This window comes from Brachypodium distachyon, chromosome 3 (genome assembly GCF_000005505.3).
Source record: "Brachypodium distachyon strain Bd21 chromosome 3, Brachypodium_distachyon_v3.0, whole genome shotgun sequence".
Classification (NCBI taxonomy): Eukaryota; Viridiplantae; Streptophyta; class Magnoliopsida; order Poales; family Poaceae; genus Brachypodium; species Brachypodium distachyon.
In genome coordinates, this window is record NC_016133.3 from 45642240 (window position 1) to 45668383 (window position 26144).

Here is a 26144-nt window from a genome sequence, read left to right on the forward strand (position 1 = left end):
TTCGAAGATGAGCTTCCTTCCTTCGCCACCGAAGATCTCCTTCCTCCTTAGATGTATCTTATTTATGGGTAGCAGGAGGAACACCTTTCCTTATCATCTCAACCAACTAATCGAATCTCCGGTTAAGATTCTCACGTAACGCTTGGATTTGTTGTTCTGCAGCATCTACTCTCTTTCTCAAATCCTCCATTGCTTGCTGTAGCTCCCTCTCAATGAGGAAACCAGCAACTAGAACGGATCAGCACGGCTCTGATACCACCTGATGCAGCACAAAGTTGTGGAGGAACAACTCCACCTTGCTACTACAATATAGACATCACAAATGTTGAAGGAACCACTTCAACGTGCTGCGCTAGATATCGCTCTAGGGGCGGGAAACCGCCAAGAGTTTAATCCAAACTCTTAACACACAAGATCTAATCCAAGATTTAAGACAAAAAACATAAAGTGCTCTTTATTGATAAGTATTGGTTCATAGTCTCCCCAAGATAGAGGTGTGGACCTCTATTTATAAGTCTCAAGAGTTTGCACTACTTATCTCTACTTATAACTATAAACTTCTAGGGAACACTACTCAAAGTTAGGAAAATATCCTAGTTACAACTTATAGTAGAACACTCTAGAAACTAACACAACACCTATGACTAAAAGACAAGTTACTTAGAATATAATAAAAGTGTGTAGAGGCCTCGAGACATCTGATTTCTACTTTTATTTTATTTTGTTTTTCTCTACTGTCCCTCATCACTATGTAACGCAAGTTATACCATGAGACGAAATAGAAATTAACTATAACCTAACATTTTGTACAACCTAGCTAATTAAGTCGAGGGCTTTGTCGCCAATGATTGATCCTTCGTTGCAGGTGATTTCCCCTTAGTCGGTGATGATTGCTCCTTTTTTTTGACCGCTGGTGATGCTTGCTCTTTCATCAGAGAGGGCGCCGCCATCTACACATCATGCATATTTAATCCGCCATAAAAGGTACCAAAAGGCCGGAACACGTCATAGTCGAGCCAATCATATCTCTAATACTGTGATGTTCTTTCCATTTTTTTTCATGGCAGTACTGTACCGCTGTTGCTGTGAACCTGCAAAAATTGTACTTCCTCTGTCCCATAAGTGATTCAAATTTGTCTAAATATGAACATATCTATATACTAAAATATGTTTAGATACATTTAATATTTCGACACCTAATATGTACTCCTTCTGATTTTAAGTTCTTGATTCAAATTTGTCCAAATATGAATGTATTCATTCTTAAAAAAATGTCTAAATACATATAATATTTCGACAAAATTTAGAATAGGAGGGAGTAACATGGGGCGGAGGGAGTAATGGGCCGAATCCCCCCTGGAACGAAAATGTTTTGGGCGAGGTTTCCGAATTAAAATGCGATACAACATACAAGGTCCTAAAATGCGATGGGCCACGACCCACGAGTGGGTTAGCACAAGGCGCGGGAAAACACCCCGCCTCCTCAGACTTGGCGCCCATTTCGCCGATCCAAAACTAAAATCTAGGTTTTCCCTCAGTAAGAAGACAAGCAAAAGCGGCCAACCGATCCCCCTCAGCCCAGCGTACGGCGCAGCCGACTAGCCGAGCATGAGTGGCGGTGATAGTAGGCGACGGAGGCCGTCGGCCGGAGGAGGTGGAGGTGGAGGCGGCGGTGGCTGGGGCGGGCGGAGGTCTGGATCGTCGGCGGCGAAGGAGCAGCGGCTGCGGCTGGGGGCGGAAGAGCTTCTCGAGAGCCGTCTCGGCTTCGCTCCCTACACCGAAGGAGAGCGCCGGCTTGGCTGGCTCCTCACCTTCTCCCCCGTGAGTTCCCTCTCTATCTCGCCCTTGTTCTTTCCTTGCAATTGCTCTAGCTTGAGTTGGGGCCGACCATGTTGTGCAATCAGCAGTAGAATTATGTAGATGCTGCGACATACTTCTGACATGAAGTGCAATTATTCTAGAAATTGACAGATCCATTGGTTATACAGACCAGGGAGATAATGCTGGCTTGAAATCACACAAGGAATTGCTTGCTTGAAATCGATAGTGTTGAGTGGTGACTTTACTGCTAGTACGGGTTTAGTGAAATATCGTCTCGATTGCAACTGGTAGCTACAGTGAAAGTACTTCAAGGTATAGATTTTTCAGGATTCTTTGTGGATGTGCAACTTTTTTCAATAGTGAAAAGCTGTGCGCTATATAAGTGAACTAACTGATAAAAATCTCTTAAGAACACGAGGAATTCTGCTGCCATATAGAGTTGTACCAGGAAATTTGCTGAAACCATCCACCCTGGTTAAAATCATTTGAATCTACATCGGGGATGAATCAAAGAACTGGCAGTAAACAATTAGAGAAGCTTAAGTTCAAGGTCAAGAGCCATCGCCTTAGGCAATTTGCAAAATCTAATGAAGAAACGGTTATCCTAGACACCCCTACTTATGTCAGTTTCTTACACCTCAATAACACCTGCAGTCATCGTGGGAGGATGAGGACACAGGGAAAATCTACAGCTGTGTTGACCTATACTTCGTGTCCCAGGTAAACAGAGTGCAACTACAATAAGACACCACCCGACCTGCTACGTCTAATCGTTTATGCTCCCTCACAGGATGGTTCTACATTTAAAGTGAAGTACAAGTTCCCACCTTATTTTTATGCTGCAACTAAGGTGAGCTTAAGGTTCTTGTCGGAGGGACCCTGCTCTCTTATCCCATCAAATAATATGGGTCACAGAAAGTCTGTTAACTTTCCTGATGCTGACTTTTCCATTACTAATATTCTATTTTGGTGTATTGAAATGTTGCAGGAGAAGATGGAGTTGGAAGTTGAGGCGTATCTCCGGCGACGTTATGAAGGGGAAATTTCGGACATAGAAATAATTGAGAAAGAGGATCTTGATCTTGTATGTGCCTTAATTCAAATGTTTAATTCAGTATGCCATTTTGCCTGCATCATAAAGTGCTATTATTGCGATGAAATGAGTCCTATGTGCAGATCTAAGATATTCTCTGCAGGGAATGTTCATCTCCTTATGTTTAATATTTTTGTATTCAGTTTCCACTAGTGTCCCTTTCTTAACTTAAGTTCCTTGCTACAGTAGTGTGAGGTTCACGTGCTAAGTGTTCCATGTGATTTAACTTAAACTGAATCAATGCACAAGTTAGTTGCAATATGTTAAGCTGACTTGTTATTGTTTTGTTACGCTGTCCGACTTCCATGTTGTGACTACATAAAGGTGCTGTTGTTCTCATGCATGTTTTTTTTGTGCCATCTAGATTTTTCTTGGCCAAATGTAGCGGACAATTGTAACACATCATCTTTCTCTTGCAGAAAAACCACCTTTCTGGTTTGAAGAGAAAATATTTGAAGATTCAGTTTGACACTGTGCAGCAATTAATGCGTGTAAGGAATGACCTATTGCATGTTGTCGAAAAGAATGAAGAAGAACGAGATGCTGTTGATGCATTTGAATCAATTTATGGTGTAAAAAGGTACCCTACAGTAGTATCCATCTTAATTTCACTCGTGGCTGTAGACATGCTTCTATGATTCCTATGCAAAACAGCCCTTGTTTTGCCTTTTCCCCCTAGTTATGTTTTGTTTGTACTAGGTGATATAATGTTTTAGTCTGGCTAATTTTCCATGTTATGCTTATCTTTTATTCGTGAACCTAAGATCTGTTGATCTTGTGCATTATGACAGGGTAGAAAGGCCACAGGATTACATCAATTGCATCATTGATTTACGGGAATATGATGTCCCCTATCATGTTCGTTTTGCCACAGATAATGGTGAGTCTTAAGTTTGCCTGTTTTCTTTCATGTGATAACGAGGCACCGAAGCTAATTTTTCTACTTATTTGCAGATGTGAGATCTGGACAATGGTACAATGTTGGTGTATCTGGTTCTGATGTTTTGCTTCAGAGAAGGGAAGATCTGCTTCAGCGTGCAGAAGTTCATGTATGTGCATTTGATATTGAGACCACAAAGCTGCCCCTGAAGTTCCCAGATGCCGAATACGACAGTGTAATGATGATCTCCTACATGATTGATGGGCAAGGGTACTTGATAATCAACCGAGAGGTACGAGTTGTCTTGCTTTCGCTTTAGTTATATCTATAATTGTCCAGTTTATTTCTTGGACATCTTCTTTTCTGCATTTTGAACCCTGCTGCCTTTCTTTCGGTAGCCTGTTTTACTTGACATGTCTATATGCTGTTTTCCTTATGTTCTTTTGAAGCATGCAACTGTCCTTAGTCTGGCAAAAAATTCTTTTCAAAAATGATATTTTGTGTTAAAAAAGATGGTACTGGCCAAGGGGAAACCGAAGTTCTGTCTTGTGCATTGTTCACCAGATGCATACTTCAGAATTAACTTCTACAAACATGTACTCCCTCCGTCCCATATTAAGTGGCTTTCTATTACATGTATCTAGACGTTTTTAGGCATAGATACATTCATATTTGGTCAAATTTGAGTCAGTTAATATGGGACGGAGGGAGTAACAGTTAAGCCATTAAATTAGCTGAGCCTACTTTTCTTGATTGTTATTGGAAGAGGCATTTAAGAAAAAGGGTTTGGACAATGTGTAATTTTTTTCATTTGTAGTGTGTAGGGGAAGATATTGAAGATCTGGAGTACACACCTAAACCAGAATTTGAGGGTTACTTCAGAGTTAAGAATGTTGCAAACGAGGTATGAGCAACTTTAACATGTTTTGTTAAGTATCATATGAATTTTAAGCATCCTAACAAATTTGCTTATTCCCTTTATGTTCTATTTGTGTAGGTGGATCTACTTAAAGCTTGGTTTTCTCACATGCAAGAGGTTAAGCCCGGTATTTATGTTACATACAACGGTGACTTTTTTGACTGGCCATTTTTGGAGAAGAGAGCTGCTCACCATGGAATAAAAATGAATGAGGTATGGTTTAATTTCCTTAGTTTTAGCTGACATTTGTTTCTTTTGATATGACTCATGTAGTAGGATATGATGAGTAAATTAGCTGTGTAATAAGATGCAGACAATCCTGGCCAAACAGTTGCATGCAAATAAAGTTATGTAAAACTGGCCATCTGTAAGCTAACAAAAAAAAAGGACACGTGACTGGGGTATCGTTCAGTAGCATGGTACTGTCCTCCATAATATGTCTAGGGATATTATGCACATATGTTATACATTTGTTATTGGTCTAGGTTCCTCAGAGATTGGGAAGAACATAGTTTAAAGGACAAACTATGTCATTCTTGTGCTATTTCCATTTCATTTTTACAGGAGATTGGATTCCAATGTGACGATAATCAAGGGGAATGTCGAGCTAAATTCTCTTGTCATCTTGATTGCTTTGCCTGGGTGAAGCGAGATAGTTACCTTCCACAGGGAAGCCAGGGTCTAAAGGTGATACTTTACTTACTGAAAGAAAGATGCTATAAATTGAAGATCCCTATGCTTTTAGGATTAGATGATTTATCAAACTTGAGTTTCATACTTTTAAACATACATTTTTTTCATAACTACATTCTATTATAAAAAATCCAGCTAGATGCATCATTGTCATTAGCCATGAATTTTTTTCTTGTTGCTAGAGTTTTTTTTTGCACTATTTGCTTTTTTTTCTTGAGAAAATGCAAAAGCCTTGTCTCGATGCATAGTTAGGAAGATAAAGTTATGTATGGAAGGTCAACTCAACCGTACAAACACGGACATACTAAACTAATATAGCCGATAGAACCGTTTGTAGTCCTTTACCCTGGTTGTCGCCCACACCCCTGCTCCACACTCGATGATATCCAGGAGACAGTGACACCCAGCTTCTCGCCATTGAAGATGGCATTATTGGCTTCTTATCTTGCTTATTATTCTGAATTTGTTTCTTTTGTCCTTACATAGTTGTTTTCCTTTTTGACACTTGCAGGCTGTTACAAAAGCCAAGCTTGGTTATGATCCTTTGGAGGTTAATCCAGAAGATATGGTTCGCTTTGCAATGGAGCAGCCACAGGTATGTCTTATCTCTGTCTTGGTGACGAGATAACTTTATCATTGAGAAGGCTAGTTTAAATGCAAATGATTATGTGACAACTAATAGTGAACATTGCTGCTTGTCTTTGTCATTGCTTTGGTTGTAAATGTACCCACTTAACCTAAAATGACACTGGTATTCATTTTTCTTGCATTTTCTCTTATTTTCAGACAATGGCTTCTTATTCTGTATCAGATGCTGTTGCAACATATTACTTATACATGACTTATGTCCATCCATTTATCTTCTCCCTTGCAACCATAATACCTATGTCACCTGATGAGGTATTGAGGAAAGGAAGCGGGACACTATGTGAAATGCTGCTAATGGTCCAGGTGTGTTAAATGAACTTTGCTGCCATATTTTTTCATGATGGCAAATTGGTGATATGTGCATCATTATGGCATGCTTATCATTCTTGCTGAAGTTTATGTTTTCTTATGCCTCATGAGAGTTCTTGTTATTTTTATAGCTGAATTGTGGCCTGTGGACAACTATATGTGATACATAACGCTTGTCATCTATAATTTAACAAGATGCACAGTTCTGCATAGATACTTCCTTTTCAACATATTCTTGAATGAGTCTTTTTGCTCCTGTGTTGGCCATTTGAACCCACTCCGGGCACTCGAGACTCCCAAGTCCCCACAACATAGAAGTACCGCTTACTAAACTGCTTCTAGTTTTTTCTGATGCCTGCTGAAATCAGTTTCTTCTGATGTACAGGCATTCAAGGCTAATATCATTTGTCCTAACAAGCACCAAGCTGACCTGGAGAAGTTCTACAATAACCGTCTCGTAGAAAGCGAAACATACATTGGTGGTCATGTTGAGTGTCTTGAAACTGGTGTGTTTAGATCTGATCTTCCTACAAAGTTTCAGCTTGAACCCTCAGCCTATGAGGTAAGTTGAGTTCTAATATTATGGAAGTGTTAATTTAGATTGGAAAAACATAATTTTTGTAACCATTTTCATTGCTGACTGGATTAATAATTTGCTGCACAATGATATGGTATTATACAATAATTTGCGTTCATATTTTTAGTACATTAACTTAACACATATTTGGTCTTCCAGCAATTGATTGAAAATCTTGACCGTGATCTGCAATATTCCATTTCCGTAGAAGGAAAGTTAGATATCAATTCTGTCACAAATTATGATGAAGTCAAGGATGCCATAAAGCAAAAGGTATTGTATCTCATGCAGCTGCAGTCTTTGATCTTGACTCTCTTTTCAGTGTGTTAAAGGCCAACGTGAAAAACAAATGTATTCTACCACTGTAGCTCATATTTTTGTGTTGTTTCCTGAGAAACTTATCCACCTTTTGAGTTTTTTTTTTGGCAAAATGTTGGGTGGCTTGGGCCTTCCTGGTCTGGTAACTAAGTTTTTAAAGCCAAAATGAAGGCTAGCCAATTGATGCCAAATTGTTCACAAGCCAATGTGAGGAGAAACATGGGCAATTGGCAAACTTCGGGACCAAACCAAGTGAAGGCCAAATATTTATTTCTTAGCTTGGCAAAATTTGGCTTGGCAAACGTAGTCCCCAAACCAGGCAAGCTTGTTAGTTCACTGTGCTATGCTGTGAGGCCCTGGAATAAATTGCAATTGTTAATATACCAAGGACAGTTATTATTTACTTATATAATTATCTTGCTGAACATAATAGCAGCATAACTGGCATAGTTAAACTGTTGTGACTTGCCAGCTCCAAGCTTGATTGTCCTTTGTCATGTTGAATTCACAGCTTATTTCGTTGCGAGACCACCCAACTCGTGAAGAATGCCCTCTTATATATCATCTGGATGTTGCTGCAATGTATCCAAATATCATTTTGACAAATAGGCTCCAGGTATTCTTGTACACTTTAATCAAGTATTTCAATATTTCAATGTCGCACTGCTGTTATGAACACCATGGATACTTTCATGACCATGAGTGATCTATATAAATTTTGTCTGCATAACAAGTTAAGGAGATCTTGATCTGGTGAGGTACAGCTTAATTTATGAGGATTGTCTGGTTGAGATGTAGAATCTCTTTGGGCATCATTTGCTTAATCATCATTCTGGGGTTTATAGAAAATACAGGGGCAGGAAATTTGAACTGTGGCATTGCCAAAATTCAATTATGGCACCATTGTGTTTCAGCATTGATTGTCTCACCCAAAACATGTGTAATTCACACATTCTTGAGCTGGGGGCACAAGTGCAGGCTCAGTATAGTGACACCGTGCAGACACCACAATAATTTTAATAAACTGAACATAGGTAGTCTTGAGCTTACTGTTTTCTGCTTTCATAGCATAGTTTCTTGCGCAAACCAATTGACGTAAAAGCTTAGCTGTTATAGTCCTTATGGAAAGGTGTGTAATGCAAACTAAACTATTAGCTACACATGTTTCGGCAAGCATTTAAGTGATGTTTAAATTATACATTTATGTCTGCTGACGACAGTACTACACAGGCTGTTAACTAAGGCCTCTTTGTTTAAGTCACCATATGTTACGGAAGATTTAACCAATGTGGTTCAGCTTTATTATGTCAGTGTACTGTTGTACAAGGTATTTACATGATTATAACAATTAAACCAAGTCTTCTCTTTTCCTACTTGTTGATGGCAGCCACCATCCATAGTTACAGATGTGGACTGCACAGCATGCGATTTCAATCGCCCTGGAAAGAATTGCCTTAGAACACTTGAATGGGTGTGGCGAGGAGAGACTTACATGGCGAAAAAGAGGTATAATTTACAAATTTATATAAGTATGTTGAGTTTTCCAATCTAAGGTTACTCTATTTTGCAGTGACTATCATCATATCAAGAGGCAAATTGAGTCAGAGATGATTCAAGCTGGTGGGACTACATCTTCAAAGCCTTTTCTTGACCTCTCAAAACCAGAACATTTACTAAAACTTAAGGATCGTTTAAAGAAGTACTGCCAGAAGGTACTATATTCGAATTCGTGGGTTAACTCTTTTGGCGGGCCTTCACTGACTATACCATGTGGCACAATGCAGGCGTATAGGAGAGTGGTTGACAAGCCAATCACAGAAGTGAGAGAAGCTGGAATATGCATGCGTGAAAATTCTTTCTATGTAGATACAGTGCGAAGGTCAGTCAGACATATTTATTATATTTTTGTTCCTTTTTAAGTCTATTTTCCCTTACATGATAATTCATGGTGAAGGGAACTGCATATTTTTGTTGATATCACTATAGTATCTGCTAATAATTTTCGTGTAGTTGCTCTAAAATGTCCCCTTTATTTGATATTGCAGCTTTCGTGATAGAAGGTATGAATACAAAGGCCTGAACAAAACATGGAAAGGAAAACTGGCAGAAGCAAAAGCAAGTGGAAATTCTATCAAAATTCAAGAAGCACAGGTTCAGTAATCCCTATTTAGATACTTATTAGTTATTACTGTATATGTTTCAGTCATTTTGAGCTTTCTTTGGTGCTTCTCTACTTGCATTTTGCAGGACATGGTTGTGCTATTTGATTCTTTGCAGCTTGCTCACAAGTGCATATTGAATTCTTTTTATGGATATGTTATGCGCAAGTAAGTGAAATTTATACAGATGGTATAATTTTCCTTTGTCTTCATGTATTGTGATCAGGTATGTAACAACTAACTCAAAATAATAATCCTATGTAATAATAATATGTCTTTTCTGATTTAGGGGTGCAAGATGGTACTCTATGGAAATGGCTGGTGTTGTAACATATACTGGTGCGAAGATCATCCAAAATGCTCGACTACTTGTAGACAAAATTGGAAGACCACTGGAACTGGACACTGATGGCATTTGGTGTGTTTTGCCTGGTTCTTTTCCAGAGAACTTTACATTCAAGACAACGTGAGAACACTATTATTTGGTTTTCTTCAAAAGTTCTTGAAACGTCATATGTATGAAACTTTCATATTGCTGTCATTGTCAGTTCATGACTATCTGTCTGTTGAGTATCGTGCTTGCCTGATTATAAGTGATCTTTTCTCTTGTCAATATGAATAGCTCTTTCTATATTCAAACAATAAGTTAAAATAGATACTGAATGCAAAACCAACGTAACTCCAAAACTTTCGGTGTATCAAAGAGCTGAAGTAATCGATCTGACTCATGCATTCTCCAAGCCACAATTTGGGCTACAATACGTGTTATCTGTCTTAATATGTGAGTGAGCAAAATTGGAGAATGTTAAGTTATTGACTTTATGAATCATAACGACCCTTATTTTAAATTGGAGATAGTATAAAGTACTCCCTCCGTCCTAAAATAAGTGACGTGGATTTGTATAAGAATCTATACGAATCCACGTCACTTATTTTGGGATGGAGGGGGTAACTTTCTATCCAGAAAAGTGATTTGCCTATGGTGTTTATCAGAATAAACATCCTGATGTTATATCCTTACACTCAGTTTTGTATGCTAACACTTGTTGGTATTTCAGATCTGGGAAGAAGCTCACAATATCTTATCCTTGTGTTATGCTTAATGTTGATGTTGCACGAAATAACACCAATGATCAATATCAGGTAAGAGTTGTTATTCTGCAAGTTGTGCTTCAAATTATTTGGTTCATTCACAGTTGGAATGCTATTAATTGCTTGTTTTCTTACTAGACACTGAAAGATCCAGTAAATAAGCTATATACAACAAACAGTGAATGTTCCATCGAATTTGAGGTGGATGGACCTTACAAGGTGAACTGATTTATTGGGATTACTGTTTTCCTTCTACTCTTGCAAAATTTTCTACTCTCTGATCCAAGTAAAACTGTTCTTACTCATTTTTGCATATGTCACATTGGTTGCTAAAATTATAGGCTATGATTCTACCTGCCTCTAAAGAGGAAGGGATTCTGATAAAGAAGAGGTATGCTGTCTTCAATGAAGATGGCACCCTGGCTGAACTGAAAGGTTTTGAGATTAAGCGTCGAGGTGAGCTGAAGCTCATCAAAGTGTTTCAGGTATGTGCTCCATTTCTGCATCAGTTTCTAAGTTTACATGTTCTAAGTAGGAATACATGGAGTACACATCAGTTAATGCCCAGTTTAATTTCTTAGTTTTCTATTTTTGCTTGTAGGCAGAGGTATTTGATAAATTTCTCCACGGTTCTACTTTAGAAGAATGTTATGCAGCTGTTGCCTCTGTAGCTAACCGTTGGTTAGACCTACTGGATGTAAGTGGTTTCGAAAGTTGACAGTGATATATGCCTTTTAATTCCAAACAATCCAGTGGCATTATTAAATCCATGCAGAATTATCTAATGATATTTGTCGATTGCAGAATCAAGGAATTGATATTTCTGATAGTGAGTTGCTTGGCTTCATATCGGAGTCAAGCACAATGAGTAAATCTCTTGTTGACTATGGAGAACAAAAGTCATGTGCTGTAACGACAGCGAAAAGACTTGCTGAATTCCTTGGAGATTCAATGGTTAAAGACAAAGGACTACACTGCCAATATATAGTTGCCCGGGAGCCACAAGTAAGTACTGAGGTGTTAAACAATTAACATTTTGCAGCAACCCATAGCATTAAGTTCTTATAGTTGCCAATACTATGTTCTTCCTGCTATTTTCCACTCTGGCATCTGTCATGTGATCCTTTAAGCATCTGGGCAAACATTGCCTCATTCATTTCATGGCAATAGTTTACTCCTATAATTTTGAATGACTTACATTGTTATATAGAACTTGTCCATAATAATGTTCGTCTTTCCCAAATCATGTAGGGCACACCAGTGAGTGAGCGTGCTGTTCCAGTAGCTATTTTTGAGACAGATGATGGTACCATTTTTCATGCAAATCACTGCTTTTGTATCAACCAAACTGTTCGGTTCTACTTACAATCTCTTGGTATCTTCATATTATACAGAAATTGCAAAGTTTTATTTAAGAAAATGGTGCAAAGTTTCCACTGAAGCAAACATCCGATTCATTCTTGATTGGTCTTACTACAAGCAACGCTTAAGCTCAGCTATTCAGAAGATCATAACTATTCCTGCAGCAATGCAAAAGGTAATATATAGTTCTGTCTTTTTCCTGTTAATTATCTGTGCTATTTTCTGAGATATTTAACCCCTACAGATATCAAATCCTGTACCCCGAGTTCTTCATCCTGATTGGTTGCATAAAAAGGTCAGAGAGAAGGATGATCGATTTCGCCAGCGGAAACTACATGATATGTTTAGTCCCTTGGATAAAGACAGGGGGATGCAGAACTTGAATGGGACTGGAGACATGGAAGATTTTTTAACACCAAACAATGGTTTAAGAAAAGCTGCTGCATCCCATGGTTTTAACATTGGCAAAGAAAATCGTAGAAATGGGCCACCATCAGAAGAAGCTGGTTCACATCGTAGCAAGAACCAGCAAAAATCTGTAACCAGGTCAAATGAGCCACTCCGAGATGACTCTGCTGATGAACGAGTTGACAGAAGTACTGATTATCAAGGATGGCTTGATGCGAGGAAGAGAAAATGGAAAAATGTCCGTGAACAGAAAAAACGTCGAAGGTAATATATACACAATAGTTAAATCATTTTATGCTGGTAACTGATTCTGATAGATCCAAACTCTTTAGTCTAATGTTGGGAGCTTAGCGTTTTATGACGGCTAGTCGTGGCTTCCAAACATGTTAGTCCTATTGAGCGGAATCTAAGGTAACAGCAAGTGTGCAGGTCAGCCTTAGCTTTTCCGATGAATATTCCGAAGGTTTGTTGAACACAAAATCAGATACCTGGTTTTCCTGCATCCATCCCATTATCAGAAGACTGAATTACTGCACAAAATTGATCCTAATACTTGCCCACAAGAAAAACTCATTGACGATGGTTGTAGGGTTGCATGTTCATAGCCCGATCGCTCTATAACTTGGAGTAATTTAATGTATCTAATTGTGATAGCCTCTAGCAAATCAATCTATTGCTATTATATAGTTTCTCAACCCGTACTAGGCCGACTGTAAACAGTTACGAGCTTGACAATGAAGCAGACATAGACTGAACCCTGGCAGTACGTGGTGATGTCACCATTAGCTGCTGTGATGGCCCTTGATTGTAAGAATTTATTGAATCTATGTGCAATGAAAACCAAGAAACAAACATAAATGCAAGGATCCACAAAGTCAGTGTAATCACTGATTAGAAGCAACAGGCTAGTTAGATCGGAAGACCTTATATTTATTGAAATCAATTTCCATGGACTATGGCTCAGTTTGCGGTTGTTGAACTGTACTGCACTGAACTTATTTTATAATCTACTGTGAAAACACACACCAGGGAAGCAGAAAAAGGCTGGTCAGCCAAACAATAATATAGGCAAAAGCGGAGGCAAACGGGATCACGAGAATTCTCCACGATAACAAACATAGTCTACATGATAAAAAAAAGGTGCAAGCTATAAGCACTAGAAGAACTTGAGAGCTGCACTGTCAAGATAATGCCCAGAATCTCGCAGACTTCTGCTGCCCATCAATTAAAATAAGAAAAGTTTCAAAGTTTTGAACACATGAAATTTTGTGTGGAAATCGCTAAATTGGATGTACGAAGTTGACGGTATGCATCATTTCCATAGCCAAGGAGAGATAGGCCTGGTGCTTGCGGGTGGCAGGGTTTTTCCTGGCTGGGCTCTGTCTTAGACTCTTCAAAGCCTTTTCTTGACCTCTCAAGAATATGCCGAGCGTAGGCGATACTGGCCTAAGCAGCCCCACACGGCCATTATTTCTTGCTAGTTCTTGCTAGTGCCTAGGAAATCAGGACATAGTATAAAGTAGCTTTTGTCCTTACTGTGGTGCTATGAAAGGTGCACCAGATTCCAGTGTTCTAGGCGTCACTGATTTTGTTTTTGTAATAATATATTGTTTCAAGCAGTAAACATCTATGCTTGTCTTATAGGGATTGGATGTATAGCTTTTGTTCTTTGAGCTAATCTATTTTTCTTCTTTTTGCTGGAGTTATTAGTGCAATTGAGACTAAACCAAGTGAAAATACTGATGAAAATGAATGCTCATGTTCCCTTGTGCTTCCTTCTATCAGGTTGGGTTCTGCTGCTTCTTCTGAGGGTCCCACTAATGGTTTGTTTTCTGCAAGAAACGTCAGCCAGTTACGTGGCAATGGTAGAAATCGATCTACATTTTTCCAGAAACAAGAATTGTCCCTCTTTAGATCCCATTGGCAGGCATGTAACTTCTAATGTCTTAATTATGTTCAATGGTATTTGCGTTATCATGTATTAAGTGCGTTAATCAATGCTGTTCTTTGTATTGATGAGTGATGTCTCCATACATATTTTCCACATCAGATAATCCAGCTTGCTCCAAGTACATTGCCTGGCCGCTTTTTTGCATGGGTTGTTGCTGACGGGATCATGTTCAAGATTCCTATCAATGTGCCTAGAGTTTTTTACCTAAACTCTAAAGCTCCTGTCACAGAAGAGTTTCCAGGAAGGCGTGTAAAGAAGATTCTTCCTCATGGAAGACCATGTTTCAATCTCATTGAGGTGAAAATTGTGGATATTAGCTGCGAAGCAACTAGGGATTGGGTTTCTTTTCTAATATAACATACTAATGGCTATGGCATTCAGGTTGTAACTAGTGAAGAACAGTTTAGAGCTGAAGGGAAAAAACTTGCTGCTCATCTTGCAGAGCCAGATGTTGAAGTGAGTATTTGCCAACTTGTGAACATGGTTTGTATGTTTTTTCTTTTATCCTGCTTATAAACATTGGAATTGCATTTAGGGAATATATGAGACAAAAATTCCACTGGAGCTTAATGCTGTTCTGCAAATTGGTTGTGTCTGCAAAGTGGACAAGTCTGCAAAAAAAAGAAGTATCCAAGACGGATGGGATCTTGCTGAGTTGCAAATGAAAACAACAGCGGAGTGCTCATACCTGGAACAAACAGTTTCATTTTTCTATCTATACCACAGGTAGGCCTGATGATAGCTATAATAAAACCTACAATGGTGATCTAAATTGACTTAGGGCTTTATTATCAGCTCTATGATAACATTATCTAAAAAAAGTTCTATGGTAAGCCATTGTACTATTTAAGATACATGTTGGTTTTAATTTGAGACTGATATCTCGATTATCTTATTTCCAGCTTGTCTGAAGGAAGGGCTGTATATGTCATGTACTTTCCTACATCTTTCAGAATACATGCAGTGGTTGTCAATCCTTTCCGCAACAAAGAATTATCTCCGGCATTTCTTGAAAAACAATTTCGGGATGCTTGCCAAGCTTCTGGACCTTTGCATGAAAATCTCACTTTCCATGTAAGAGGGAAAAAGTGATAAGCTAAACATAAATTCAGTCTTGCTGCTTAGCATGCTAATTCTGATTGTTTGATATGTGTATTTTAGGTGGACTACCACACATCAATTGATACAGGTAGCAAATACGTGGAAAGAACGTTACTTGAGTACAGGTATGCAATTTTCCGTTTAATTCAAGTATCAATTGTATTTCACTGGTTCATTCGAGTGAGATGCGCACACTAAGTAACTTCTTCAGAAAGCTGAAGCCCTACAAGTACAAGCATGCATATTTAAATTACCCTAGTTTTGGTGGCAACTTACTGATTACCAGACTGACCAATCATGTTTAAGCAAATTATCTGAAATTCTGAATTAAAAATAACTCTGTGTATTTAATATTGTTTTTTCTTAAAACAAATCTGGGGTAAAAGTGTGATGCATCGTGTCATTGTAAGTATGTATACATATCAATAATGGAGTTCAATTCTTATATTACTCAAATGGTATTAAGTTGAGGAATATTTTTCTCAACAGCTTGTGTGCTTGGCAGTAGTACTAGCCAAGAAGCTTTCAACAAAAAAACTAGCCAATAAATGGCTGTTGTTTCTTATGTTTTCTTGTGATAAGCTAAGTTACATATTTTGTAGACAACAACATCCTGGACCTGTCATTCTTGGCATATGCATCATAGAATGCCCTAAACTCAGTTATAAGGCAAGCTGTACGCGCACTTGATGCATAATGCCAATTGTAAATGTGTACACATGTCAAGAATGGAGTTCAACCTTATACTACATCCGTTCCTAAATGTAAAAAGTCCTAGTTTTGTCCTAAGTCAAACTTCTTAAAGTTTGACCAAGTTTATAGAAAAATATATCAACATCTAGAATATCAAATAAGTATACTATGAAAATATATATCATGATGGATTTAATAAACTATTTAGAGTCGTAGATGTTGGTTTTTTTTTTTATAAGATTGGTCAAAGTTTAAATTTTTTGACTTAGGACAAGCTTAGGACTTCTTACATTTTTAGGAGTGAAGGGGGCATTAATCAAATGGTATTAAGTTGAGAAATATTTTTCTCTACAGCGTGTGTGCTTGGCAGCATTACTCGCTAAGAAGCTCTCAACAACAGAAAACTAGCAAATAAATGACTGCTGTTTCAGATGTTTTCTTGTGATAAACTAAGTGACTTATTTTGTAGACAACAACATCCTGGACCTGTCATATGCATCATAGAATGCCCTAAACTCAGAGTTATAAGGGAAGCTGTACGGGCACTTGATGATTTCCCATGTGTAACCATTCCTTGCAATGCACGGGACAACAACTACCAGGTATGTACTGATGCAACAGTAGTTTCATTGTCCTTTTATTTTTGGTTCTTTCTCTTGTTATTTTCTTTACGCCTATCTTTCCAGGCTCTTGGTTGGCAAGCTACAGCTGGTAGAACAAGCATGCAGCGTTGTGCTGCATCAACTCAATGGTTCAATGAAAGAATTGCACTCGCTAGATATGCACATGTAAGGGCTGTCTGTATTCCAGTGAATTATTCCAGTTCGTGTGAAATTGAGTTGAACATTAATTCTTATTAAAACAGGTGCCATTGGGAAACTTTGAACTTGATTGGCTTCTTTTTACTGCCGATGTGTTCTTTTCAAGGGCATTGCATGATCAACAGCAGGTTTGTTTTGTCTTGAGTTGATGCAATTAGGCTGTTTGTTTGTTGTGCTGTGTCTTGTGTATTGTGTCTTGGGGCTCTTCCCCCTTGTTATACTGTATATATATATTTCTTTTTTAATATATTACTGTCGGAGCCTCTCGTACAGTTTCTTTCAAAAAAAAAAATTAGGCTGTTTGTTATAAATGTGGTGAGCTCCTCATATTGATGTTATGTCGACTTTTGCACCAGAATATTTCCAGCTTAGTAAATGACATGCAGCTTTATAGCAAAACTAGGAATATTAGCCAGCTTCATCATAGTCAAAATTGTTCCTTGATTTTTATTTGGCCTGAGATAATGTAAACGGCATATGATTTGCCCATGGAGGATAAAACAATCAGGAATAGACTGGCCATCATGAACTCAGCAACTTGGATGGTTGGACCATTTTGCATGGAACCAACTGCTTTCTGGCAAGTTCATCTTCGTTCGGGAAAACTCATTCCCACTACCCCTTGAGGCAGTTTCTAAGGGTGGTTTTGGTTATGTTGATACAGATCAGCATGATTTTGCCACTTTCTTTGCCTCGTCACTTGATTCTAGTTGATATGGATATGATTTAGCAAAAAAATAAAATTCCTCTCTTCATCGTCTTGTCCACATCTGGTAAGGGCAAACCCCTGTCTTGCCCAATTTTCAGACCCCAAATCCCACTTGACAATGCTACTCTTACTGAAGTGATCCTTCAACTGGCTCCCCATCAACTTCCCTGTATTATTTCCCTCTTCCTCTGCAGCTCTGATGTGGACATCGCACCTGGCACATCGAGCTCCACATGGGCATGGTGGTGGCCAACAAGGCCGGTGTTGTGCTGGTAGCATCAGATGCAGGGCACGTGGTCAATGCAGCAGGAATAATTTAAATTGAGCAATTTTGTAGTCATGAGGCTTATCCACACTTTTGTGATAGTTTCTGTGTGTGGACTTAAGGGAAAACCATCTTGTACTTGTTGAAGACATTCTGCCTTGGTGAATGAAGCTGGAACGTCATCAGTCTCTGATTTTTTATCACACTATCTTGGTCGGACTGATTTCTTATGTGCTAAAGTTATTTGGCTCTTGCATTTGTTCTTTCTCTAAATCTAGTATGGTGTGTGTTGAACATGCAATCCCTGACTTGTTGTATTTGCTAGGTACTCTGGATATCTGATGATGGCATTCCTGATTTAGGAGGCACATATGAAGGAGATACATGTTTTGCTGATGAAGTGAGTAGCCTTCTTTTGTTCTCTTAAGACTGCCTCGTGTTTTACCATTTGCACTATTTCCTCTGCTTGAATTAAGTATAAACTTCATTTTACAGGTCATTCAGCCTTCGCTAACTTATCCTGGTGCATATAGAAGAGTTGCCGTTGAGCTTAAGGTAGGGCCTCAAAGGCATTTGCTTTGACGTCATAAACGTAATATGCTCATTTCATTTCAGCTGGTAATTTATTTGCATTTACACATATTTCTTCTTCAGATTCATCACTTGGCAGTAAATTCTCTCCTTAAGAGCAGTCAAGTGGATGAAATGGAAGGAGGATCCATCGGCAGCTTTGAAAATGACATTCCTCCTGGTCTACATGCCACTGAAACTGACTGTAATGACGCTAGCTTATGTCTACCTGCTTTCCAAGTGCTGAAGCAACTCATTCAAAGATGCATCTCAGACGCAGTATCTTCTGGAAATGTATTTGCTGATGCAATTTTGCAACATCTCTACCGTTGGCTTTGCAGGTACTAATTGATATGTTTCCACTTGAACCTCTAGTATTTTGTTTCCCTTCTAATTGTAATGTGCTCTTCCCACATTGTCATGTCTATATTTTTCAGCCCACGGTCGAAACTTCATGATCCAGCTCTCCACCGTCTCCTTCATAATGTAAGCTAAATTACTCAACATTTCTGTCGCTCTTTTTATTTCACACGACAGATATTTGGGACTTCTTTTATTGCTAGCAGAGTTACAAGTCCCCTGTTATTTGCCAGTACATTTGCGATTTTAATAATTTATTTCCTGATGGTGAGTGTTCCTTTCAAATGTGTCACTTGATACCCTCTGGACATTTGTTTCTCTGCCTGTAACTTACTTACCCTGTCTTTCTTATGGATGGTTATACCTTCTCAGGTCATGAAGAAGGTCTTTGCTCTATTAGTGGCTGAATTTCGAAAGCTTGGAGCTAATGTTATCTTTGCAAACTTTTCTAAGATAATCATAGATACTGGAAAAGCAGACTTGCCGTCAGCACGTGCATACTGTGATAGCCTGCTGAAAACCTTACAGACAAGGTACTATTTAACATCCCACTGCAAATATGAGAGGGTTATGACTTAAGTGAAACTAAGAGCATCTGTGTTTAGGGATCTTTTTGAGTGGATAGAGCTGGAACCTTTGCACTATTGGCATTCCTTACTGTTCATGGACCAGGTTTGTACTTTCCATTGTGTTACCCAAGATGAATTTGTTAATTAGTTAATTGTGTTTCTTCAAACATGATTTGACCTTTAATGTTTCATGTTTTGTTCTATGGTTCAGTATAACTATGGTGGGATTCAGGCTAAAACACAAAATCTAACATCTGAGGACGAATCAGATGGTGATAATGATATCGACATTGTGTCAAGCTGGAACATAGCAGAATACTTACCCAAAGCTACACAGGTCAGGCATTTTATCAAGTCAAAGCCACCTAAATTTGTTTTCTCTCTTTGATGACTGGGACGTTCTCCACTGTGCACCAAATGTTCAGTAACTATTCTGCAATTGTTTAGTAGAATATTTGACATAACCTTTTCTAAAAATCCAGGATCACTTTGTCTTGATCGTATCGGAGTTCCTATATATTCCATGGAAATACATGAAAGAAGAAGTAGCTAAACGAGCAGCTACAAGGGATGATACTTCATGCACTCCATCTATAACAATCATGGCCGCTGAGAATCTTGAGGGCCAGGTCATAGCTTACCTCCGTGGGCAGGTAACCGGACATTTATCACCATTCTTTTATCCCTTGCTGGAACTGACATGTCCCAAACACAACCTCCTCTAATCTGAATCTTGTATTTGATTTGGCAGGTCAGCGGTTACTTTGCAAGCAAGCTTCTTACAATTGTGGATGATATACTTCACCATTTCAAAGGAAAAGGCAAATCTGAATCAGTTGAATCTGCAAGTAGAGAACCTGATCCTCACACACAAAAAGGCGATGCTGCATTGGAGTTCATTAAACATATATGCGCTGTTCTTGCTCTCGATCAGAACGTTCAGCATGATATTCTGGTAAATCTCCTATTGAACCCATACTGAACCAATAGTTACATTTTTTTTTCTGTAGCAACTTAAATCAGGAGATTATTTGTTATTTCATTAACTTGGTAAATGAGGCTCTGTGTTCTACTTGTTCTGTTGCTTATCACAGATTAATTATAAAGTGAAAGGCATTCTAATTGCATGGCATGTCTTTCTTTTTGGATTGACATGTTTCCTGAATAATTCAGTTCAACCTCTTAAATATAATACTTGTCCTGTCCTGATTTTGAATTACTCATTACAAATTCAAGAGTATTGTTCTGCTTCCTGACATGAAAATCAACCCCTTTTATTTCAAATATTATATTATGGAGTTAGCTTTTGTCTCACTCATAATTGTGTTATTATTCCTCTCATCATGTCCAATATATCTATGACAGAGAATGAGGAAGAACTTGTTAAAGTTGGTCCGTGTGAAGGAATTTGCTCCAGAAGCACAATTCCAAGATCCCTGTGCCTCGTTCACTCTCCCAAACGTGATCTGCAGGTATTCTACCTTCAAACTTAATTGTAGAAAACCTTTGGCAGTAAGCTGTCTAAAGCTGACTTTTGGAAATTAGGTGTCCAAACCATGCACGTACGTTTATTTCCCCTTAATGTTAGTGTTACCAAGTCTCACAAAGTAAGATCATGTTGGCAGCTATTGCAATGATTGCCGGGATCTTGATCTCTGCCGTGATTCAGCACTCCAAGGTCATGAGTGGAGGTGCGCGGTACCGCAATGTGGACAGCCGTACCACCGTGAGCAGATGGAAAATGCACTTCTGCAGGTTGTCCGGCAGCGGGAGAGGCTTTACCACTTGCAGGATTTAGTGTGCCTCCGCTGCAGGCAAGTGAAAGCAGCCCATGTATCCGAGCAGTGCTCCTGTGGAGGCTCATTCCGGTGCAAGGAAGAGTCGTCATATTTCCTTAGCAAGATGCGGGTTTTCCTAAAAGTTGCAGTCAGTCAAAAGTTCGAGCTGCTTCAGGATTGTGTCCAATGGATTCTGGAAGTCAGGTGATACCTGTAGCTAACCCAGTTAGCAACTTAACATAGTATAGTTAATCCCTGGTTTATAGCACCAACTTACATTGATTAGAGGCGCAAAGAATGTACAGGAATAGCTGCATCGATAGAACTAGTATATGCATGTTTTGCTGCCTTCCACGTTATGCAGGCTTGCAATCCTTGTAGTCTTATATACAATGAGAATGATATGTCTGTTTATCTTAATTTAAATTTTGGTGTTCATTATGGCCTACAGATAACAGGAGCACCGGCACACGTGTTAAGAGCCGGCACGCAGATGTCATACTGTATTTGTTTGTTATCATTGTTGTAGACTTGGAAATTCGAGCGGTGGGCTGGTGGGGTTTGGATTTGTTCAAGTTGGTGCGCAATCCTACCTCAGCAGCAGCTTGCCCCGAGGCTTATTCTGAATGTTTGGCTACTTCTGCGAGCCCTAGATACCTGCCATTATTGTAATTTTATAGAAGCTTTGTCAAACTTGTCCTTCCTCTGTGACGACTGTTTGCTATAGGTGGGATGACGATATTTCTGACATTTTGAAAGGATAGAGAAGGCCTATGGTCTTGTTTATATCGGTATTGTATTACTATAGTGACAATAATTGTGTGTTGACATCACAAGTTCAGAGCACCTGTTGGCCTGCAAGTGGCAGGTCAGAAAATTGTTTGCCCAACGAGCGAAAGCTCAATTGCCTCGACGGGTGGTTGTTTGGGCATGTAATCAAGTTGCCGTAGATCACATTTGGCGTGGTTTTGACCTGTTCATGAATGGCCTATTACTGTTGCTTGTTGGCGCAAACGGCTGAAGAAATTATCTTCGCTTTGAGAGTTCGTGCGTTTGGACTAAAGAAAAGCAATGTGCCGTCGAGTCCAAATTAACCTTAGCCTACGGTAGGTTCACCAGACAGTTACCGGAAGAAGATGCGGAAACAAACCTTTAAGGAACTCTTCGATAGCACAAAACATATAATTCAGAATAATGTTTTAGTTGTTTGTATGAAAAATGAAGTAATATTTCCAAAAGGTTAGATCCTATATGTAGATCTACTAGTGTTAAGGAATCTGCAGAAATTTGCTATGCATTCTAACTTCAAATGAAAGTAAAAATAAAAATGACAAGGTTTGAAATGCTCTAAAAATCCTTTGAAATTCCTTCTCCTTCTAGCATGCGTTCATACACGAACCTAGAAACTTCACTGCCGGGTTATTGACACCACGATGAATTTGAGTTCCAATGGAAACGAAATTCCTACTCATGAACAAAATATGCATTTGAAAATTACTTTGTACTATCGTGCCAACCTTTATGAAAGGGAGGGAGCACCATGCATCTTCTTATTCACAGATAACAGTGAACACCGTATACATGTCTTGATTAACACGGAGACATGCATATGTGAGAACAAAATAGGCCATCCACAAACCATGGGAAACGGCAGGAAACAGTTGCAACTTGACATCGATCAACGTACCCGCGGACTTAAAGCTACTAACAATCAAGCAAGGATGCATGCGGGCCGGGAACAAATTAACCTCTGCATGCTCCAACAACAACATAATAAGCGCCCACTAAGAAGAAGGGGGAAAAAAAGATTACAACACAGGAAACTGATAAAAGGCCGGCGTTCGACTTAGATCGTCGTCGGCGAAGAAGATCGGAGAAGAAGCAGTACACGCATGGATAAACATCATTCTTCAGGAGCGGCCGGCGACGAGGAACGACGAGCCGGGGCTCATCATGTGGTACCCCTGCTGCTGGTGGTGCTGGTGGTGGTGGTGGTGCCTGGCGCCGGCGAAGCGCGCGCAGCTGGGGGATGCGGATCCGCCGTGGCCCCCCTGCTGCTCCATCTCCCACATGACCTCCATGAAGTCGTCGACGGCGCAGGGCAGCTCCAGGGGCCCGTCGCATCCCGCGAAGCCGTACTCCGTCTCGGCCTCATCCAGCAGCGCCCGGAACAACGGGTGGTTGGCGCACCGGGCCCGCACCGCGAACCGCTCCTTCTCCGGGCCCACCAGCACCGCGAAGCACCCCGCCGGCACCGAGCACGCCATAGGGCGATGGTGAGGCGACGGCGATGGCGGGGCGCTGCTGCCAGTGCCAGAGCTTGACGACGGATGATGCCGCCGGTGGTGGCCGCCGCCCCCCAGGGAGCGGCACTTCTGGAGCGTCTTGGCCAGGATGTTGCTGCTGCTGCTCTTCCTCTCCCCTCCAGCTGCAGCTTCCTTCATGGCTGATGATCAGAGACGACTGAAACTACAACTGAAAGACGGCAAGCTAGCGCAAGAAGGAAGCTGTAAGCTTGGCAGAAGAGAGATCTAGCCGCGGTCGTAGCCTTGGTGGAGGCGAGACATGTCCTTGGTGGCTTTTGGGGCGAAGAGAGAGTGGGCGCTCCTGGTGTTGTTGCAGTTCATGGCTCTTGGTGGACGGCAATAGGCGAAGGCGGAGGCATCGGCAGGTGGCCGATCGATCGAACGAGAGGAAGGAGAATCAAGGAACACACGAGAGGTCAGAGGTTCAGATTTAAAAGGGGGCCGGGGAAGTTGAGCGAGCGCCTCAGCTGGTCCTGGTCTCTCGCGCGCGGCCGGAGATGGATGGACCAAGATCGAAGGAAACCAAGGATGCGCATGCGCAAAACGAGGGAGAGGGCTGCGTTGGGAGCTTCTTCTTCTCTTCTTGTGACTAAATATAAGCGGCGGGAATGAGGAGAAGGACGTACGTACGTAAGCGCTAGCTAGGTGCACCTGCACGGGCCGGGTGTGTCCATTTTTAAGTGACGCGAGCGTGGACCGACGAAGATAAGCACGCGCATGACTTGGTACCCCGTAGAAGAGTGGTTCGTGGCAAGGGAAGGCACGTTGTATGTAGAGTAGTATACTCCTATAGTCGGGGAGTACGTATTCGGGCGCAGTGTGTCTTCTGCCCGGGGAGGCTCATACGGCCGGGGCCGTGTGGACAACTCGATCGATCCGAAGAAGCACGGCGAAATGCATGCATGCATGCCACCGAGAACAGAGGTTCATCTGTTCCAGAGTTGATAGCTTAGCGTCTAGCTAGCGGCGTATGCAAACGTGCAGGTAAACTTGCTGCGTGCGTGTAGATCATTCTAGAATTGAAAATAAACTTTGGAATCCAATCCAAAGCTTAAAACGTAAGTATGTATCCGCGGCGCAACCACAACCCGACACGCTCATCGCAAACACGCACCCACGCAAGCATTCATGTCCCAATCAAGATAACGAAAACAAATATACCCAAGAAATCTAACATGAAGTAAATGTTTGACAGTTCTTTTCCAAGGAAGACATATTCTGTCGATCGAGGCACGACCAAATCACCTGTGGGGTGCAAGCGAAATTTATATCTCGATATCTACCCGGCGGCATGCCCATGGCGGTTCGTGCATGGCAGCGACGTGGGCTCACCCATGGTGACATACTGACATGCCCTCGTCGGCTCTGAACGGTACCTTGGGACAGTTTGGGGCATGACTGGCGGTGCAGCAGAACGGTGCGACACCGACTCCACATGGTTGTGGTCAACAAGTTACTCGTGTGGCCAGTAGGAGCCCCCCGCGTCGCTCCCAAGGGGCGACACGGGCGGAACCCTAGCGACCCAACCCAGCCGCCCCAATCCTCTCCTCCTCCCCCCGCCGCCGCCAGTGGGCGCCACCGGGCGAAGCTCGGGTGGCATCGGTGGCGGCGGGGCCTTCTTGGCTGCGGCCGAGCGAAGCTCGTGTGGATCTCGCGTGGTGGCGACCTGGAGTGGCGGCGGCACGTGGGAGCGACGCATTGGCGGCATGGCGTGGTGGCGGCGCGCTCGGCTGCTCCTCTCACTCCTCGGCGGGCGTGGTGGCCCTATTGGCTTGCACCGGCGTGGGGTGCTGCGGCGTTGTGGCAGCTCAGCGGCCGGCGGGGCCAGATCTGCCGGCGGTGGCGCCGGGCCCGGGGCGAGCGGCGCCATGCGGCTTCGCGGTGGCCCTGCGTTGTGTTGGCAGGCCTTGGCTGCATTGGAGGCGTGCAAAGGCGGCAGCTTTCCCTTGCGGCCGATTTGTGCTATCTTGGGCGCTGTTGTGTGGTCACGGTGGTTCGGATCGGGCTGACACGGGCCGGAACCGATGTCGGAGCTCGATGGTTTGCCCTCCCTCCGGCAATGGACTCGCCAGCGTAATCCCCTTGGCAGCTCGTTGATGGGCTCAAAGTTCGGGGTCATTGGCCAGGGAGAAATCTCTGCCTAGCTGTGACACACTGGCCTACGGCTTAATAGGATGGATAGAATACTCATATCAACAAGGTATACCTTTTTTTCGAGAGCCCATCCGAAAAGAACCTCAAAGTTAAGCGTTCTTGGCTGAGAGCAATTTGAGGATGGGTGACCGACCGGGAAGTTTCTCCCGGGAGCACATGAGTGAGCACAAAGTGTGCTGGAAAGACATGTGTTAGTCTGTGGGGCCAGTCTTGAAGCCTAGATAGCTGCCATGAGTGACGCTGGGGCGTTACACTGGCTTTGCCAACGACGATGACGGTTGCGGCCGCTGTAACCTTCTTGGAGGCGTCGTTGTGGCTTGATCGCGACTTCCTCCTCCTTTGGCACCGCGGAAAACCCTTGGTCTAGTCGACAGACCTGGCATTGTCGACCCTCAACGTCGTTTCCTCTCTTTAGAGCCTCAGTTCCGGCCTGCTGCTACCCCACTTGCCAATCTCTCTCTTGGCGTGATGGTGAGTTTGTCGAGGGCGGTCCTGATGTGGCGGTCTTTCTTCGAGAAGTTTGGCGGCGGGCGGGAAGCGGTTGTTGAGGTCCTATGTGCCTTCGTAGTCTCGTAGGCTTGTTGTTGT

General features: G+C 41.4%; 2 protein-coding genes across 2 annotated transcripts; one reads left to right on the forward strand and one right to left on the reverse strand.

Moving 5' to 3' along the window:
- Positions 1–1493: 1493 nt before the first annotated feature.
- LOC100829409 (DNA polymerase epsilon catalytic subunit A) lies at positions 1494–22007 on the forward strand. Its single transcript, XM_010237160.3, has 50 exons — positions 1494–1821; positions 2476–2541; positions 2612–2671; positions 2810–2905; positions 3334–3494; positions 3706–3794; positions 3869–4086; positions 4612–4698; positions 4792–4926; positions 5278–5400; positions 5918–6001; positions 6193–6357; positions 6749–6925; positions 7100–7213; positions 7770–7874; positions 8646–8764; positions 8829–8970; positions 9043–9137; positions 9304–9409; positions 9506–9585; positions 9707–9883; positions 10476–10560; positions 10648–10728; positions 10851–10994; positions 11111–11206; positions 11314–11514; positions 11761–11815; positions 11904–12046; positions 12116–12543; positions 14065–14206; positions 14330–14527; positions 14612–14686; positions 14766–14956; positions 15133–15304; positions 15392–15456; positions 16494–16626; positions 16711–16812; positions 16890–16973; positions 18145–18219; positions 18315–18374; positions 18474–18730; positions 18827–18875; positions 19122–19282; positions 19355–19421; positions 19530–19655; positions 19801–19971; positions 20070–20273; positions 20684–20790; positions 20944–21300; positions 21548–22007. The coding sequence occupies exons 1-50, from the start codon at positions 1609–1611 to the stop codon at positions 21549–21551; spliced, it is 6645 nt and encodes a 2214-aa protein (XP_010235462.1). The 5' UTR covers positions 1494–1608; the 3' UTR covers positions 21552–22007.
- A 607-nt stretch (positions 22008–22614) lies between these two features.
- LOC100829717 (auxin-responsive protein SAUR32) lies at positions 22615–24008 on the reverse strand. The gene has a single exon (XM_014900716.2). The coding sequence runs from the start codon at positions 23538–23540 to the stop codon at positions 23007–23009; it is 534 nt and encodes a 177-aa protein (XP_014756202.1). The 5' UTR covers positions 23541–24008; the 3' UTR covers positions 22615–23006.
- Between the last annotated feature and the right edge of the window lie 2136 nt (positions 24009–26144).